The 19,409-nt window shown below is 44.9% G+C and overlaps 1 protein-coding gene across 1 annotated transcript in view; it reads right to left on the bottom strand.

Annotated features, from left to right (window-relative positions):
- The window catches only part of CMTM4 (CKLF like MARVEL transmembrane domain containing 4), a 33,138-nt gene extending 13,729 nt beyond the window's left edge, over positions 1-19,409 (bottom strand). Inside the window, exons 1-2 of the mRNA XM_059481516.1 lie at positions 18,992-19,409; positions 1,552-1,728 (exon numbers count right to left, since the gene is read on the bottom strand). Of these exons, the coding sequence (XP_059337499.1) occupies positions 1,552-1,728; positions 18,992-19,177 (363 nt within the window). The 5' untranslated portion in view covers positions 19,178-19,409. The remainder of the gene's footprint in view (positions 1-1,551; positions 1,729-18,991) is intronic.

Consider the following 19,409-nt stretch of genomic DNA (forward strand, 5'->3'; position numbering starts at 1 on the left):
CCCAAACACTCTGAATACTGAAGGTAATCTCTCACTCCTGCCAGAGAAACAGTCCCAACTGTTTATCAAATAATCATAAATAAAAATTAAATCCAATCAGATTGCTGAAATCTGTAAGAAACACGGGGAAGCAGGATGGTCTCATCAGTGCAACAAGCTGCCAGGTCAGCTCCCTCCTCACTTGTGGGGAGCCCCGGTGCCAGGATGGGAGCAGCGCCTCATCTCCAGTGCCCAGCTCACAGAGGGAGCCTTGGGAGGGCAAGGCAGACTCCTGCTGCCTCTGGATGTGCCGTGAGAGCTGCAGCCAAGCCCTGCAGGGACCCCAGGGCCCTCTGCCTCATCTCCACCTCTCTCACTGCTCCAGGGCCACTGGGGCTGCAGAGCGCGGCCAGGGCTCAAAAACTGAAACGGCTTTGTAAAACAAAACAAAGAAACCCCAAAGCACAACTGACTGGATTTTTAACCCCACCCCTTCCCCAAAACATCTCCCAACAGGTGCTATGCAGGCACAATTGATGCCACCACAAAGGGATCATTTCTGGACAGTTCAGGCACACAACACCTTATCTATCCACCAAGCACTCCTAGAAGGAGTTCATCAACTGACTGTGCAGCCCCAGGGTAGAAGGGATCACCTGATTCCACATTCCAGTCTCAATTTAACCAAGTCACTTAGGCTGAGAAACTAAGCAAACTGCTACATTAATAAATTACGTTTTAAATTTTTTTTTAAAGCCACACAGAAGCCTAAAAACCTCTGGGACTCTGACAGTACTTGCAAAATTACTGTTATAACACAGAACACTGGCACAACTGTATCTGTACTGTCCAAAGAAGTTGGTATAAATATTGCCCTTGAAGCTGACAGATCTTTTGCTAGTGACTTAACATGCTGATTTTGTGACCTGTGTTTATGCAACCCAGTCTGAAAGTTTAACTCAGAATACAGCACGAAAATAGAGACATGTACAAAAGGAATGTGCACCACCAGCAGTTCTCTTCCTAAAACTCCTCATATCTGAGAACAGATTAAGGATTGCCAGTCAATGTTTAATAGTTAGGTGTGTAGGCAATACAAAACACCCAATTTTCACAGAAAGCACTTAATTTATACACTACTGCCCAATGATTGTATTAGTCTATGTAAGAAAATATATGTAGCAAATTTGTCCTAATATAAAAAACCCCCAGGTTAAGAGAGAACAACATGCTGCTGTAAATCAGCATCTGTCAAAGTTAAATAACTACAGGCTGCATTTTTATCCACTTCACCCACACAGCATAATTGCTGGCATTAGCAGAAGTTTGTCCTCCCAAAGACAATCTACCAGAACACGATTTTAATTCTATTAGTGCAGTTTAACTTGCCATATTTCACAGCTCATTCTGCTGATAGCATTCAAAATAAATGTAAGTAAAATGTATACTTTACCCAGCATAAAGAACACTCATACACAATACTAAACAACAGGAGAAAGCAAAGCCCAAAGACCAAACTTAAACCAGATTTGCAGCTATTTTTTAACCCAGTGAGGATTCAAATGAACTTACAGTGAGATTCCAGTTGATCTGGGGTATTCTTGTGTGGAGGCTGAGACTGAACAAAATCAGGAGAGCGCCGGTGACCACAAGAGCGCTGCAGCTGACGAACTCAAAGAAATAAAGGCCCTCGCAGGGGGAGCATTCCATGATGGTCTCTATGCAGATGAACGCCGTCAGCGCCAAAAGCTGCGAAGAAAAACAAGTGGGGAGAAAAAAAAGTAAAATAGATTTGCACATTTTGAAAGTAGCCACAAGTATTCCTGACATTTCCATTGGGAACACGATCGGTTTACGCTCAGGAATGTGTGATTTCGGTTTACAACAGGGCACTGTGAAGGGAGCAAAAACAAAAGCAAAGTAATGTATGATTTTCTGGATTTGTCCCATTCAACAAAGAACACTTGAGCACTTTTACAAGGATTCTAACATCAAAATGACTAAGACACCCCAAAAAAAGCATGAAACCCTTGCAGGCCACTGGCTTAACATGCAAACAGCACCTCAAACATTTTGTTACATTTTTTACTCATGAGACACTATTCCAAAACGAGAAGATGGAATGCATTTGTCAACCTCAAACACAATTACAGAGTATTAATGTTGTGTGATTTTGAAAGACATGTCAATAAAGATTATTACTTAAAATCCACTACCAATTGAGATCTAAATCGATTCAAAACAGAACGGATTCAGGATTTCTACCACTCTCCAAAAATGCCTGCCTTTTTCACATTTATCATCATCAGTACACTGTATTTCATATAAAAACACATTTTATCATTCCTTTATAGCACAATAAAACAAGCAGCTAAGAGATGAAGGAAAATCCCCTGGTGCTGCAATCACAAATAGGGAACTGGGATAATGACAGGTCACTCTAAATTCAGAGGATGAATTAACACGTGTGCACTCTGATTTCAACAAGAGCTGAATCCACCATTTAGGACAAAACCCTAACACTTGCTGTACTTGAAAATAAAGTTTGCCCAGTGGACAAAACTAAAATATATCCCCCCAGAGGCCAGTACCAGGCAGCAGGGACGGCTGCCACCACGGGACAGCGCGGGCACACCGTGGGCACACAGCTCTCACACCACGCCTGAAGCAACTGCATGGATGGTTTGGGGGATTTTTGTTGTTTTGTTGGGGTTTCTGCATTTTCCAGGACAAGCAAGGAAGGCCTTAAGAATGCTTTGCTTTGGTTTGCAGGACAACCACCCCCATCCACCCACTGACATTTTTTAGAAAGAATTCTCTTCTTGCTGTGCCACAAAATTCTATGGAGGCTGCACTAAGCACTTCAATCTGAGGATGAGGAACTAAGGGAGATTCTTTCCTCAGAGCCAAATACTCAACAATCTGAATGTGTTGCACAAACATAAGTTTAGAAGATTGACAGAAGCCAGGATAAAAACCAATTTCTGCTAAATCCTCCTTTGCCAATGTCAGTGTTTTGCAAATGCACCTCCTTCAACACTCTTTATGCTTCATCCATTGGTTTGTCTTTGCCTCCCACAACAAAACTTGCAAAATGAAGAAAGAGGATTTTGAAAGAAGTAACCAAGAAAGCATTTTTGCCACTAACATGAGCAGTAATTCTAAGAAAAGGACAATACCCCTCATGCTCATTTGCCACATACTTCAGAATACAGCAGAAAATGTAAATTTAAAACCAGATTAAAACTCAACCAAACTGCTTTAATAAAAAACTCACACTTGGTTGGAAAGCCTCTCACAGTTCAATTAGCACATGTTCATTAAAGACAGCAGATGCCACACTAATTTCTGTCAGCTAACAGAGCAGGACAATTCACATCAAACAAATTCTCAATGGATACTCAGTGATTAAACACTTCAGATTTTATCTTTGACATTGAATAGCCTCAGAAAGAAAGATCATGTGTGAAATGGAATAGTCAGAATCAAAGCAGAATCAAAGTCAAGCTATGATTTCAGCAATGACACACATACCAAAAAATTACTGTCCAGACACAGCCTCATTTTAAAGTATTAGCATGTCATGAAGTTCATCTTCTGTGTGAACACAAGCCTCAAAACTGAAGATGACACTGAATGCAATTTTTAAAAAAGCTTTAAAAACCAATCTTTGCTCTTTCAAGAATCAACATCACACATTAATGCTAAATGTTAGCCAGCAAAATTTCTACTTCTAGATTCTCCAATATAATAAAGTTTCTGTTTTTCTTGACACTATTTTTAATGTATTATGACACTTGTAATCTTTTATTTTCTTTTAAAAGGTATGGTTCTGCAATATTCTCTAGAAATACTGCAGTACAAGCCCCAAATATTAGGTTAATTTTCTGAAAACATGAACAACTCTGAATTGTGCCACCCACATTAGGCTGAAGGAGCCAAAATCTCTTGCACATAAGGTGCTGCACAGGGCACCAATTCTGGTTTTGCTGATAAACTTTGACACTGACTCTTCTCCACACCAGGCAGCATTGCTTCTTCAAGGCCAATACACCCTTCCTTGGCTTGCAAAGCTCTAAAGAGACCAAAGAGTTTCCTGCAAGCAGCATTAGAAATTAATTATGTACTGAAGAGGCACTTGGAGCAATGAACTCAAATAATCCCGTATTATTCACATATTCCCAAGCCCAGAATTAATAAACTCCAGAGCAACTCTATATTTAGATTTCATTTTATCCCTTAAGAAACTATAATATACATTTACCTGTGACACACTTTTATAAGAAAAAACCCTTAGCTGTGTACACTTAGGTGTGACTCAACCCAAAGCATTTCAAATGCAAGTAAAGATGTGCCATCAGTTTAGGATGTTCAGCAGCAGCAGCAGCCTGGGGTGTGCAGCCCAAGTCTACGGATAAATTCACCAGAGAGGCAGGGAGAAATCCTCAGCTGCTCCCCTGTCTGATGGAGAGAGACAAGAAAAGGACAATAGCCCCATACAAAATGTTTATTTCTATCTCTTTGGTACTTCAGATAGATTACAACTAGATCTGTTAGCATTTTTCTTGCAATAAAAATTTATGTTCCCCTTCTCAAAGTCTGTCCATGCTGCCAGTGCTACAGACACTCCCTCCTGCCACTCCTTTCTCACAGCAAAGCCATGGCAAAACATGAAATCCACATTAATCATTTCATCAGAAACTTCCTTTTTCCTAATCACAATAGAAATCTCAATCCTCAATACAAAATATATTCTCTTTAAAACATCAGGATAATCTTGTCCTCCTACACATTTAGAAACTTGCCTGAAGCATCCTCCCAGCTTGCAGTTACAAGTTATATGAAACTTCAATAAAACATACTTACTATCGCTTTCACTGCCATTCACCCGGAGAGGAACCTAACTTTGTTTTCAATAAAACTGCTCAGAACACAAGAAATGAAAGTGAAATACACAAGGTTGATTCCACAGCCCCATGACTTAGAGATCTCAGAAGTGTTGTGCACATGCTGCCACACGAACCAAAGCTGCTTCTCAAGGGCCAGGGCTCATCCAGTGAGAGGGATCATTTAAAAATCCCAGCCATGTGCTAACATTCATTATCACAGTGGTTTGTAATTGATGAATTCAGTAACTTGTGAGGCAGTGCAGACAAATGAGGCCGTGAATTAACAGGAGCACCCCTGGCTGGCAGGGCTGTGAGCACAGCGAGTCCCTGGCTCTGCCACAGCCCACAGGAGATCAGCCTGCTGCCTTGCCCTGCCATGCCCACTGCACACACTCTCTCCTGGGAAGGGAAATCAAGGATCAGGAACCTCCAGCCCTCCCGGGCAGCCTCCACGCTCCAGCCGAGCCTGCACTGCTCCAGGTGAGCGAGGCACGGAGCTGCAGAGACAAACCCAGCTCCCCAAGCGCTGCAGCTCCGTCCCTGCTTTGGAACACTCCAGAGCCAGGAGCCCGCTTCTGCCTCCCACAGCTGCAGCTCCAAGGCTGCCTAAAAAAACCCCACAAAACCAGGGGAACAGCACAATATCAGAGCACAGGTCTTGGCCAACAAATACACCATGACATTTGTCCAACACAGGAGGCAACCCCCACTTTCAAATCACACATCTTTTCATAGTTTGGGGGGATGAGATTTGACATGTTTTTCCACAAGCAGAAGTTTCAAGGCTGGTTTACCAGGGAAAAATGAGAAGCTGAATGCGGTGGAAATCTCCTCTTACATGAATTACTGCTCTCCCCCACAAATAACACAGCTACAGCTTTCTTGGGCCAAGGCAAGAGAGAAAGTTTTCTCTGATGGACAAAACAAACCTTTCCATCTGTTTTTTCTCTGCACCAAGTACTTTGAGAGCTCTCTATTCCACTCTAATTCCTCCAACACTCTAACATTTGTATAGCCCTCTTTTAAATCCTTGTCTTTTTTTAGCAGTTGCTTTTGGTTTCTCTTCCACTTCCACTCTTCTTAGAGTAAGTACAGTGAATATTGCATTAAAACTTTGTCATAACAGAAACATCTGCTAATTCTGGATGCTCAGGTCCATGCAGAGCTATCCCAGGCCAGCTGCAGTAAAACACCTTTCTCTGGTAAGGATGTGGTGAACAAAGCAGCTCAGCAGGAATGAGCTGTGCTCAGGTGAGCTGAGGAAAGGTCAGGCTCTGCCAGCGTGGGCACTGCAGAGCTGTGCTGTGACAGAGCATCCCTGCCCTGCATCCCCCTCTGCCACCACCACAGCCCACACAAGGAGGAAAAAGCCCCAGGCAAAGGGTTAAACAGGAGATGTGCTCCCCATTTTGTGCTTTTAGCCCTGAATAAAGTGCCAAGGGTCACTGATGGGGCGATTCCTGCACCGAGCCCCCAGAGCAGCTCCGGGAGCCACCACAATTCAGGGCCACCAATTCCTGAGAGAGCCTCTGCTCCCGGACCCAGTGTCCTCGGAGTCAGCCACACCAGCCTCCACCATCACAGCAATCCATCCCAACTTTCCTGCAAAAGGAGGAGGGCCCTTAATGAAGAAATCATCCGCCCCAGGGCTATGTAAATGGCTCATATTTACATCACTTTCCTGGCAACACAGGCACATCAGACATCAAACACTCCCTTTCCCAAAATGGAGAAGACCTGCTGTGACAGGTACCAACGCTGCAAAAGAACTTTTCGGAGGTTGCTAATGGTTTATTTTTCCTGTCAGAATATGTTGTGCTCTATTTTTGAGGAAAATAATCAAAGAACTTTGCACGAAAAATAAAAAAAAGACAGTTCTGCAATGAAAACAAAGTAAAAAATGAGTTTTCCTGTTTATCTAAAACACTACCACGGAAAGCCTTATTGTGTGGTTAAATGACATAATTACACATGATTTCCAAAAAACCACAAAATGGTCAGCATTTTTTCTGCTTGAAAAATACCCACAGAATTTTAGAAAGAATGTCACACTAGCAAGACATTTTTACATCCAGACTGTTTAAATTAATGGTACAGCAGAATTCACATGCACAAAATAGGGAGGAATATATTGCTTTTACACCGCTCAAAGTATCTGAAGACTTTGAACTTTCTGGAATTAAAATCTAGATTTATTGTTCTCATTTCCTTGGCCCAGCAGCCCCAACTTTATGCATGAAACGAAGTGGGTCTCATTCCTTGCAAAGCACATGCATTCCCCACATCTGAAACAGCTGGCACAGATATGAATATTTGGGATCATACGGCTCAAACGCAGTCCTGCTCCTCCAGCAGGAAACCATCTTTCACCCTAAGCAAAAAATGACTGATTTCCCTCCTGCTCTGCATCCTCAAGGCTCCATGAAAAGTGTTATTAACTCTGGTAAGAGGCTTCAAGGGGCCTTAAATCACAAAGGAGCATTAAAAATTCCCTGCAAGACAGAAAGTTTAGGAAAACAACACTTACCAGAAAGGGAAGCTTAAGCACCACCAGTGATTCAGCACCCTAAAACTAAATTGTGCTCTGAAGGCACAAACAACCAAACCAACCCAGAGAAATTCAACCAGGCCTCCCAATTCACCTCCGATCTGGTTTTGCTGGTGATGGTAGAAATAAAAGCAGAAAATATGAGTTTCAGATCATCACTGCACCTCTAGTGTTGTACACAGTGCTGCAAAGTTTTCATTATTTCTTAGTTCACTTTTGGCTGTAATGTGGAAAAACTCCAGTGCAATAAATTTGTGGAATCTTCACTAAATCAGCTGATCTTCTGCCACCTCCAGCAGTTTTCTATAACCCTAAGATTCAGCTACTGCAGACTTCCCCTTCTCAGTGCAGGCAGAGGACCAATTCTAAATACAGAACATATTGTTGAGACCTGAAACATTTTGATGGTGTATTAGGAGAAAGGGTCATATTTTAGAGTGAGGGTAATCAACACCCAAAATCAACAACAGAATGATGGTTTTTCCAAAGCATTTGTGACATCAAAATGAAGGCTTATTCTAAAAAAAAATGAATTGAACTACAGTGAACAGAGGAAATTCTCAACTGGCTAAACCAGAAAGGCATCAATTCTTAAAGTGAACTTAATCATAGAATCTAGAACAAAAAAAGCTACAGACATGATGTGGTGACTTATTTCCTGCTAACTGCATTAGTACAGAGTTTTGTTATTGCTTGGACACACTTATACAACAAACATTCTTATCTGCTAGATAAATGCAAAACCAATTCCAGCTCAAGTACCATTAAACACACAGCAGGTTTTGACAGATAAAACAAATATAGTTCTTCCTAAGAAAACAAAAGCAATGAACCCCCCCGCAAGTCTGATTTAGATGTATTTTAGGTTTTATCCAACAAGCCGCTGACCAAACCAACCACTGAACAGCATCTGAAGCCAAGGCACACTGCAAGGAGGTTTTTGTTTTAGGCACATGACATTTCCCCACTGAAATCTGAATGAGATTCAAACAAACCTTCCAGATTAGACAAAAATGAATGTAGTGCCACCTGTCCCATAAACAAAAGCCCATTAACAGTATTTTAGCAACCCCACCCTACAGGAAGGTTCATTTGAAGACCATAGGGAGAGCCATGCTTTAAACAAAGCCAAACATAACTGGTTTCTCCCACCAATTCCTCTCCACAGGAACCTGTGCTTCCAGTCCCCAGAAACTAAAATTCTTGTGTAGCACAAATCAAAATATTTTCATAAGCAACAGGTCCTTCAAGACAATCATGAACAAAATCTCAACACAGAGTCTCATTTATTTTTAACTTTCCCATTCATATTCTGCATTAATCACTTTATTCCTGAACAACCCAGCAAAGTGAACAACTCATAAATGGAAAGGTTTATTTTGTATTTACAGTACATGAATTGTGCCAATGGCCACAGTGAGTGTCATCAAACAGAGAAACTAAAGGAGGTAGATGGTTCTTTGCCTGTTTTTCGATACCAGAGGCTCAATTTTCCCCTTCACTGTCTCGTGCTCATTCTGGCAGCACCTACAAGCAGATTTTTCAGCCATTCTAACTCCCAAGCCCCACAGCTGGCCTGTCAGTGATGCTCCCTGGTGCCAGGCAGGGCAGGTTGCTCAAGGCAGCTGCAGCTCCCCAGGTCAGCAGCACAATCAATTCTGCTCAGTGCCCCTGCCTGCCCGGAGCAGAGAGGGACCCCCAGCCCCGGGAGCTCTGCACACAAACCCCTGCAGCCTCACAGCAGGGCTCCAGGTGCTGATAACAACCATAACCAAGCACTCACACAACAGCCAGTGGAAGCTCTTCAAGAGCAGCATTACCCAGCTAGGTTTCTTCAAGTCTAATTTTATCACAATCCGACCAGCATTTGCATATCGTGTTCTTCAACAAGACAGGCAAAAATAGGTCAAAGAAACCATCATACATTTCTTTGGTGCCACGCTGAATATAATTCTGTATGCACTGAGTCATCTGCATCTTCCTCAGCCACTGCCAGCTGCAAGTAGTGGGAGCAGAAGGAAGAATAAAATATTTTCCCATTAGTCCCATTTGCTGCTATGGTCCTACTCATGCAGGTTTTACCACAATAGTAACACAAAGTAAAAACTGGCTACAGGTAAAATGGAGACTAAATCCAGCTGAAGTGCTCCGTTAGCATGCCTCACTTTCAGGCACCAAAGCAGGGAAATAAAACCTTCCTTAAAAATCACTGCCAAACCCTGTCAGTGTCACAGACTAATTTAATAGTTAGTGCCACTGAAGCCAGCAGAGTCCCCAGTTTTGTACCAGCACTCATGAGTTGGCAGTAACACCTGTGTGGGTCACTCAGGGCAGAGCATCTCTGCTCTAACTATCACTGTGCTTAACAAAAGGTTTCTTCTGCTCTCAGGAGGTCCCTCCAGTGCAGCCCCCACCTCTCCCTGCCCAGTGCCCTCTCCATCCACTTCTGGCACCTTCCATTAAGTCAGGCTGTAAGGAAGCAGACCTTATCACACCTTTGCCATTTAAACAAAATGGGCAGATAAAACTGCCCTGCTCCTGTCTCAGGGCTGCACCCACACACACACACACACTGCTGGAATACAGCACATCACTGACATCCTACTTGTGTGATTTTTAAATAAAGTACAAATAATCCCTATTGCCTCACCCATGAGGATTCTCTGTACAGCTCTTAAAAAAGAAAAAATCAATACTTCTGAACTGGCTTCATGCTCCCATCCATGTTCACAGGCCAGCCTGTGCTGGAAACCTGTCCAGTCAAAACAATATTAAAACACAGTAAATATGGTAACAAATAGATAAATTAAGTAATTTATTAGTTTTAAGAAGGTATAATTATAAAATTTGTCAAGTATTGGGTCTGCACAGCCTCTAGTTTAACTAGCCTGTTTGGCTATTTTAAAAAGTGGAAGTTCTGTTTCATCACTATCAGAATCTCTCTGTATCCTTTAAAATCCCATTTAATCCAAACTATGAGTAACCATCAAACATCCCACAAATACTAAGACAAGAAAGGAATTTTAATGAGAATTTTAATCTTGACTGTTTAGTCAAGAACTTAAAGCAGTCCTAGGGAATCCACTGCAGTTCTTTGGGTTTGTTTTTGCTGAAAGGAAATGGTGCAAAATGTCCCTGCAATGCCAAGGTTCCCAAGGCTGTAACCCCACGGCCCCCGTGGATGCCATGCCTTAAAAGGCAAAAAGAGCCCAGACACCCTGGGGAAGGAGAACTCGCACAGGAGATGGGGCCAGGACACAGAGCCCCGCCAGCTGCACCGGGAACGTGCTGGACAGACAGACAGACTGACACACACAGGGGCAGCACAGACTGACAGACAAGGGGGTGCAGGACAGACAGACACAGGGTGCTGGACAGACAGATAGGCACAGGGGTGCAGGACAGACAGACAGACACGGAGGGCAGCACAGACAGACACAGGGGGTGCTGGACAGACAGACACAGGGTGCAGGACAGACGGACACAGGGGTGCAGGACAGACTGACACAGGGGGACAGGACAGACAGACACAGGGGGTGCAGGACAGACGGACACAGGGGGTGCAGGACAGACGGACACAGGGGGGCAGGACAGACGGACACAGGGGTGCAGGACAGACTGACACAGGGGGTGCAGGACAGACTGACACAGGGGGTGCAGGACAGACGGACACAGGGGGTGCAGGACAGACGGACACAGGGGTGCTGGACAGACAGACACAGGGTGCTGGACAGACAGACACAGGGTGCAGGACAGACGGACACAGGGGGTGCAGGACAGACAGACACAGGGTGCAGGACAGACGGACACAGGAGGTGCTGGACAGACAGACACAGGGTGCAGGACAGACGGACACAGGGTGCAGGACAGACGGACACAGGGGGTGCAGGACAGACAGACAGACAGACACAGGGGGTGCAGGACAGACGGACACAGGGGTGCAGGACAGAAAGACAGACAGACACAGGGTGCAGGACAGACAGACAGACAGACAGACAGGTGCAGGACAGACAGACACTGGGGTGCAGGACAGACTGACACAGCTGCACCACAGCAATTCCAAATGTTACTAATTACAGCAGCATCTCTGCTTCAAATATCACCGTGCTTACAAAAGGTTTCCTCTACATTAGATAAAAGTTTCTAAGCATTAAATGCAACAATTAGTTTCCTTCAGAAGAGCTTGCCATCACACTAATTAAGCTAAGTAATCTACTCACGACATTCAAGTGGCAGTATCAGTCTCTAGCATGAAAGTAATTTCTAGCATGAAAATAATTTCCTGAGACAGAAGTTACTACAGATTTTTAAAGACTTGGAGAACTTAAGCATTTAATAATATTCACAACCATGCTCGTTGCTTTCTTGCCACAAGTACTTCAGTTCAAAAATGTACAAAAGTACAGAAAATTCCTAATATGGAAATGGCTGTAGTCAATTCATAAAATAATTTGTAAAAAAACGGCCAGTACTGTTTTGAGCAATGCTGTATCAGTGGCAGATGTGCAGCATTTGAGAAGGCCCTGGGTGAGCCTCAGTGACAGCCACAGCAGAAGCACAGGACATGTTCCTGCTCCTTTTCCTGCTCCTGCTGGGCTTTCAGGCTCTCCTGAATGAAGCAAACATCCCCAGCCAGGTCAGCTCACTTCCAGCCTGAACACTCGGGGAATGCAGATATGAGCGAAAGGAAATTTAAAGACATGCAAGCATCACCACCTGAATGTCAAGTTACACATTACCAGAAGTTTAACTGGATGCTGGAACGCTTGTCTGGGTGAAAATGCATCATATTCTTCCAGAAGTTAAAGCATTACACAGCAGAGCCTTGATTACAGCTCATTAGACACCACAGTCAGGAATGTGACACTCTGAGTTACAGTTCCCAGCTCAATTTGCACACAGGGACATTAAACCATCAGAGGATCTCTGCCCACCCGAGCCCCCTCTGTGGGCTGTGAGTGGCCCCTCACTCTGGGGAGAGCTACACCAGCTCTAGGACCTCTCTGCCCATTGCCAGCAATATTTCTGACCCATCTGCTCTCTACTCATGGCCAGGTGTTTTCACACCTATTCCACAGCAGGCTGATGTTGTCCAGCTTTTGCTTCCCTCCTCCCATAGTCTGGAGTTGATGGCACAAGTTCCAGGGAAACCTAAACATCACTTCCACGTTCTGGAAGCAACTATTCAAATCATCTGAGAATTACTTTTTTTTTAAAAAAAAATAAGAATGTATTCTTAATTGCAGGTCTAGTAAGTGGTGACTTTAGCACTACAGAACAACAGCAGCTGACCCATTGGTAAGATGATGCCTTGGAGTGGCTGCCTAGAACAGGGGCTGGAGAAGGTTAAGAGAATAAAAGTAGGTTTTTATTAAAGACCTTCAAAAGGCACATTTTGGGCAGTCAAAAGCCTCTGGGAGGGGAGGGGCTACACCCAAGATGGACAATGGAGTTTTTCAGAGAATTGTAAGTTTGGTCCATTCACACATCAGGGGTTAATCCTCCAATTGCAGCTTCAGGTAATGAAGTGATATTCCCCCAGTTTCCTCCCCTCTAACTCACTTTTGTTTGTACTTTTCAGGGCCTGAGGCTGCAGGGTGTCCCTGAGTTTCAGGCCTAAAGGAATTGTTTTGTGTGACCAAAACATGAAGAGAGTTAACGAACACTCTATATGGAGTTTAAACACTAATGCAATACAGGATTTGAAAAATATAAAAGCTAAAATCCTGAGGCATCAAGATGTCTCTTCACTGTGCATTTAGTTTTCTTTGTATACAAAATTTCAGTACAAAATTATTTGTCAAGGTCCTGAAGCAAGAGGGATTTTGATGAAATGCAACTTTGAGCACAGGATGATGGTGGCTACTGGAAAGCGTGCAAGTTGATTTTGCAAAACAATGCACTAACTCTCACCACAAGTAACAGATTCCTCCAACACTGATTATGTTACAACCTCTTAAATTTCTAGTCCTTGTCTTTCTTATCTCAAGATGATAATTAAATCACTAGGGAGCCTCGTCAACAAAAGATATCACCAGAAACATTACAAGAAGTAAAGATAGCTTTCCAATTATTAATACCATGAGAACTGCATTAGTGTAGTGCATCTATTACTATTGCACTGGTTCATTATGGAAGGGAAAAAAATACAGCATACTTGGTACAGACATAGTAGGAATTTCTTCAGAAATCGGAATTTAAAAACTATCCACTATCTTAGGAGGGAAATTAGCAGGAATCGGGAGTTTACTGGCAGGAAGATATGCCATGGCCAGATGGTAGTTATGAGACACCATGAAAGAAACCAAAACCCATTCACCTTTCTGTGGGAAGACAGACACAGCAATTTCTTTAGTTTCTTGGGTTCACAGAAACAATAAAAAGCTAAGCTAAACAGAATTATCTTACTATTCTTCCACAGTAAATATTAGGATAAAAATGCCACCACACACCAATGCAGATCCACAACATTTAAAGATAAATCGTTTTGAAGAAAAGCCAAGAGTTTCAGAGGCACTGAAGAGACACCTGAAAACTATTTCTAAGCATATTTGTGCATTACGAATCTGCTCCTGTCAATATGAGATAACAGCCTTTTTCTAAGAGCAAATACCAGAGATCACCACGTGGGAAGGTGTGGTACCCCACATCTTCTGAACAAGCAGCTACAAATGCCACCGAAAATCAAAGCTCAGCACATGCTGAATTAACACCCACTGACAGAAATCCAAACTCCACCACAACCAGTGCCAAAGCCATCTCCCTTCATTCACACTGAGCCAGCGAAGTTCCCTGACTGCAGATGGCAGCTCCCTGCTCCAGCCACCCATTCCCATCAGGAATCACACCCAGAGCACTGCAGGGCCAAGTCACACAGGCCCTCAGGAGGGACACGTCACACACGGGGGGAGCTTGGGGGCTCCATCCAATCCTCCCCTCCAGCTGAGATGCTGGGCTCCAGACACAAGAAGAAAGCAGTAACTAAATATGAGATTAATGAACACCTCAGAATAGCTTTCAACCAGATTCCAATAGTCAGCAATTAGCTTGTTCCTTGGAACATGAATGTTATTACTTTAATTTTCCAATATAATTAACAACAAGAATTCTCAACAGTCTTATTACCCATGTAGGCACGCATTCCTGACTTTTAAATTTTGTTTTCTTCATCTCAACAGAACCTGACAGCCCTGAGCTCCACTGTAGTCCTGGCCTCTGCAACCCATTTCTGAATCTGGAAATGTATAATGACAGCAAGCCACAAAACAACTTTTTTTCAACGCACAGCTACTCTCCACCAATGAAGATAGAACTTTTTATTCTGAAAACTATGAACATCTGAACTGCTATTCCCAGCAGATTTCATTTAGCTCAAACTGCTGCCTCCCCTGGCAATATCAAATGCTACAGACAAGAAGACAAGAGCAAGAAAGCAGTGAGACTTCCCAGTGCACTCATCAGCATCTCCAGCTCAGAGACCTCCCAAGCAGAAGTATTATCTTCTTTAAAAGGAATCTCTGATGGATTTCTGTAGCATTTGGAACAAGCACACGAGGAGAAGAATGTCTGGGGCTGTCTGAGCCACAGAAGCCATCACCAACCACCACAAGTGCCATCCACCCTCCCAGCCAGCACAAGCTGAGGGGTTTCTGCTCCTGCTGCTCTGTGGTCCCAGGTGGAGCATTCCTACCTGCTGCCCACGCCACGGGAGCTGACCAGGCACAGTTCCTCACAGCCACCGGCACAGCTGCCCAAGGTGATACATGTCACTCTAAATCAGGCAAACCTGGCAGGGCTACAGCGAGAGCCAACCAGGTTTCCAACAGGATCCTGCCTGGTTTTCCTTCCCTTCAAGCCTATGCACAGCCCACCTCCAAAAACACCGAGCAGCAAAGGGCAGCCACGACCAGCCATGGGAATCTCAGTAGGAAACGTGTCTGTGCCCAGCCTTAATGACAGTAAGGTACTTGAAGGTGCAGAATTACAATAACCAAGGAAAAATAATAATAATAATAATGCATTTGGAAAAGCTGAAAACTAAAATGAAGAGGCAGGAAAAAAAGCAGACAGTCTCATCTAAAATGAAAGTATTTCCAGCAAAGAGGAGGAGGTACCTCCCAACCAGCTGATCTGCTTGGCATGACAGAATGGGCCCCTCCTGACTCCCCACACTAAACATCTCTTTCCAGCAAGCACACTCATGAGAGACTGTCCTTAGGAGATTCAAGGGAATGGGGAGAAAGTACTGAAATAAAACTAATCATTTGAGGACATCCATAGCAAAGTTTTCCAGTGATACCCATTTCATCATCGTACAGCAGTCTCTGTGGGAAGTATTCAAAGCACTCAAAAGCATGAGAAACAAATTCATGCCAGAAAGAAACGAGAATAAACTCTAAAGAACATTCCTGCTCTGCTCTCCAAGGACGGCCACCTCTCACTCCTTCCATGAGAAAAGGTACTGCTCCTTTTAAATGCCAGGAGGTCAATGGAGACAACCTCTCCAAAGGAAAAACATTTCTTTGGTTAGCACACAAATGCACTGGGCTGTCCCTGACGTCCCTTCTGAGATCAAAGTCCCATCAGAACAAAACCAAAAGCACAAAGCAAACATGAAGGCTGCAAGCTGCCTTTAAGTACTCTCCCCTTCAGTTTCCCTTCGTGCCCTTTGTGTGTCACTTTGTGTCACTTCCCCCCTGCCTGGGGACACCCTCAGGTGTCAGGAGCCCTGCACACTCCTTTTCTGACCTGGTCCAACACTCCCCACCCTCCTCCAAGCTGCTGCTGCAAGGAGCCCACAGCTGCAGCCCCAGTGTGGAGGGATGCTCCCTCACAGATCCTGACACACACACAGCTATTTCAACAGAACACAGACACAGCTAAAGGCTGCCTTTCTGAAACGCTCACCTGCCTGGCAATAGCACTGTCAAAATCAGGGAAGTCATTTCAACACTAAGCTGTTCCACATGGGCCCCTTCCCTTGCTCCCTCACTGCTATTACTGACCACTGCCCATAAAGAGGAGATGGAACCCCCAAATTGTAGTTTTCCAGTCTGCAACCAAATCTAAACTTAGCAAAAACCAAAACAAGGCTGAGAAATAAGCTGCACAATAACACACATGAAACATCATCATAACCCATTACATTGGTGTCCCTCCAAAGGACACTTTGGGCATATTGTCTTGAAATATTAATGAGTTAAAACTATTGTCCCCTCTAGCAGCACTTACATTACTCCATATGCCTACAATGTCATCATGGTTTACCCCCTTGCAACAACCCCTTTATTTGAATCCATAAAGATAAATCTACAACAAATTAACAGAGCCTTACACCTATTTTAAGTGATGTGGGTTTTCCCTGTTCCCTCTGTTTTTGACAGTCAAAAATGGGCATTTGGAAGCAGGGCCATGCAAGCCACAAAGAGCAGCAGTTTTCCTTCCCTCAGCACCACAGGGCAGTTTGTGGGAAGCCCTTCAACCAAAGATTAGAACAAGCAGCAGCAATGTTTGCCTCGAGCTGATATTTTGCCTGTCAATCACAAATGTATTTTAAGATAAATCCTGATGCTAAATGAAGCACATGCATTGTAATCTTTCCTGTAACATTCTTTTTTACTATAATACACTTAGAGACTTCTATCTTAACCAATACTTGCATTTTTCCTTTCTGTAATGTTTATTTGAGTGCCAGGAGTTCCTTCTTGTTTTTAAGAGATAGAGTTCTACACCACAGACTTTGTTACGTTTTGGTTCCTACAGTATTTTTGTAAAGGCATTATTGAATATTGTAATTGCAATAATTATACTTGACAAATAAGCAACCTAAGTACACAGTGGAATGTGCTCTCTCTCTTTTCCAACACTGCTCAGTTTTCCATTGGTTTGCAAATGTCAGAAGTCTGCTCTTCCATTACCATGAATGAGGAGTTTTTTTGAGTACAAGTAACCGGGCTGAGGTGGTGCACAGCCTTCCACCCTACACTAACCAACCTTATTTCTATTTAACTGCTGCCCCTCTGCATTCATACACCCCTGGGAACCACATGCAATAGCTCAGATCATTCTTGTGAAATTGGCACAAAGCACAGCTCAGCTCCTCTCAAAACACTGCTCTGCAAGTACCAATGTCCCCAAGGACTGAGAGCAGCAGTGTCTTTGTGTCTTTGTCCAGGGACAAGGAAGCCTCTCTAACCCCAGCAGAGCGTGGTTTTCCCCCATCTTTCTTTACATGACTTAAAAACTTATGAGGTGTACTCCAAGCATCTTTGGGATTTGCTCCAAGCAAGTCAGATTTAATAATAAAGGATTCGGTTACAATCAGTAATTAGTCATTTTAATGACAAGTTTTTAACAAGACTTGCCATGGTTATTAGCGTGCTGCCGAAAGGATCTGCAGTAGGAACTGAAACAAAAATCCCGAGGGCGGATTATTTCAGCGTATCAGGCAGCACCAGCCCAGGATTTCCACCACATGGACAGTTTTTAACAGCTCGAAGACAGGTAGATGTTGCACAGCGATGACAGATCCCTTGGCTCCAGTCCTGAACACACACACCGCACACACTGCTGGTCCCGGGTGTTTTACTGGGCTCACACGCTCACTGCTACCACTCGCAGAGCACAGATCCTGCCCTGCGCCGAGGAGATGAGATGGAAACAAATCACACTTCCAAAGCCTGGATTGTACTGGGCATTCATAAAAAATGAACTCATCACCAGAGTCCTCTATAAACCTGTGTGCAGCTGAAGCCAGGATAGTTCCAATGTGTTTTTCATGAAACCTGTAGGTGCAAGTTTTGCCTTGTACTAACCAGCAGTGGTTTTAAATGCCAAAGTTATAAATACGAAATATTAAAATGTTTCTAGCATCACACTTCTCAAAGAACTTGTTTAAGTTACAAGAATTTGCAGCACCCTGTAAGAAATTACTTTAAAATCTCTTTCAAGGTGATTATCATTTGCATAAAGCACCTCTTTTCCTAAGATCCTGAAAAACACATTTGTTGATTTGAAAAACATAAATATTATAGAGAAATGGAAAGCAGATCAGATGAAGGCACTGGCAGCACAGAAACTGCTGAAATGCTTCGGTGTTTATTACGCGTTTCACTGCTGGGGTGGTCCGAGCCTTGCACGGGCTCCATCAAACTGAACCAGCCCAGGCGTCCAAAGTACACGAACGAACCCAGCTCACGTTTAATTTCCCAATACAAAACCTCACGTTTGGTGTTCGGGGTTTTTTTAAGGGTTTCTTTCTTTTTACTCGGTGCACTTAGGAGAACTTGTGCCCGCTAAGGGCAAAGCAGGCGAGCGAGGGCTCTGCGAGCTCCGCACCCAGCACCGGGCGGGTCCCAGGGGGGAGCGGCGGAGGCTGCCCCGGGCACCGGGCCGCAGGGAGCGGGGTCGGCAGGCGCGGTGCTGGCACGGAGCCGCCGTGCCGCGCTGTGCCGGCCCCGCAGCGGCTCTCTGGGCACACGGCCCCGGTGGATCGCGCTCCCGCGGCCCCGGCAGCGCCGCACGGCCCGGCCGGGCCCGCCCCTCACACCGCCCGGCTCCCCGCCGCGGTACTCACCACCTCGGCCAGCTTCAGCCTGCCCAAGGTGCCCCGCAGGTAGTCCAGGTCGCAGCGCAGGCCGCCCAGCCCGCGGCGCTGGCTGACGGGCTCCGTGGTGGGCTGGTAGGGGCTGCTGGCCGCAGAGATCATGGAGGCGCTGGACGCCTCGCCGTCGAAGCCTTCCAGGTCATCGCCGTTCCTCATGGTGCCGGTGCTGCCGGTGCCGCCGGGGGGTGGCCGCGGGCTCCGGGCCGAGCGCCGCGCTCAGCTAAAGCAGCGAGGGCTGCATGGCCGCCCCGCGCTCGCCTCAGGCGCTGCGGTGCGGGGAGCGCCCGGGCAGCATCGCGCGGAGCGGGGCCGCGCTGCCCTGCGGAGAGGCGCGGAGCGCTGCCCCGGTGCGGTGCGGAGAGGCGCGGAGCGCTGCCGCGGTGCGGTG

The sequence above is a fragment of the Ammospiza nelsoni genome, chromosome 13 (assembly GCF_027579445.1).
Source record: "Ammospiza nelsoni isolate bAmmNel1 chromosome 13, bAmmNel1.pri, whole genome shotgun sequence".
NCBI lineage: Eukaryota > Metazoa > Chordata > Aves > Passeriformes > Passerellidae > Ammospiza > Ammospiza nelsoni.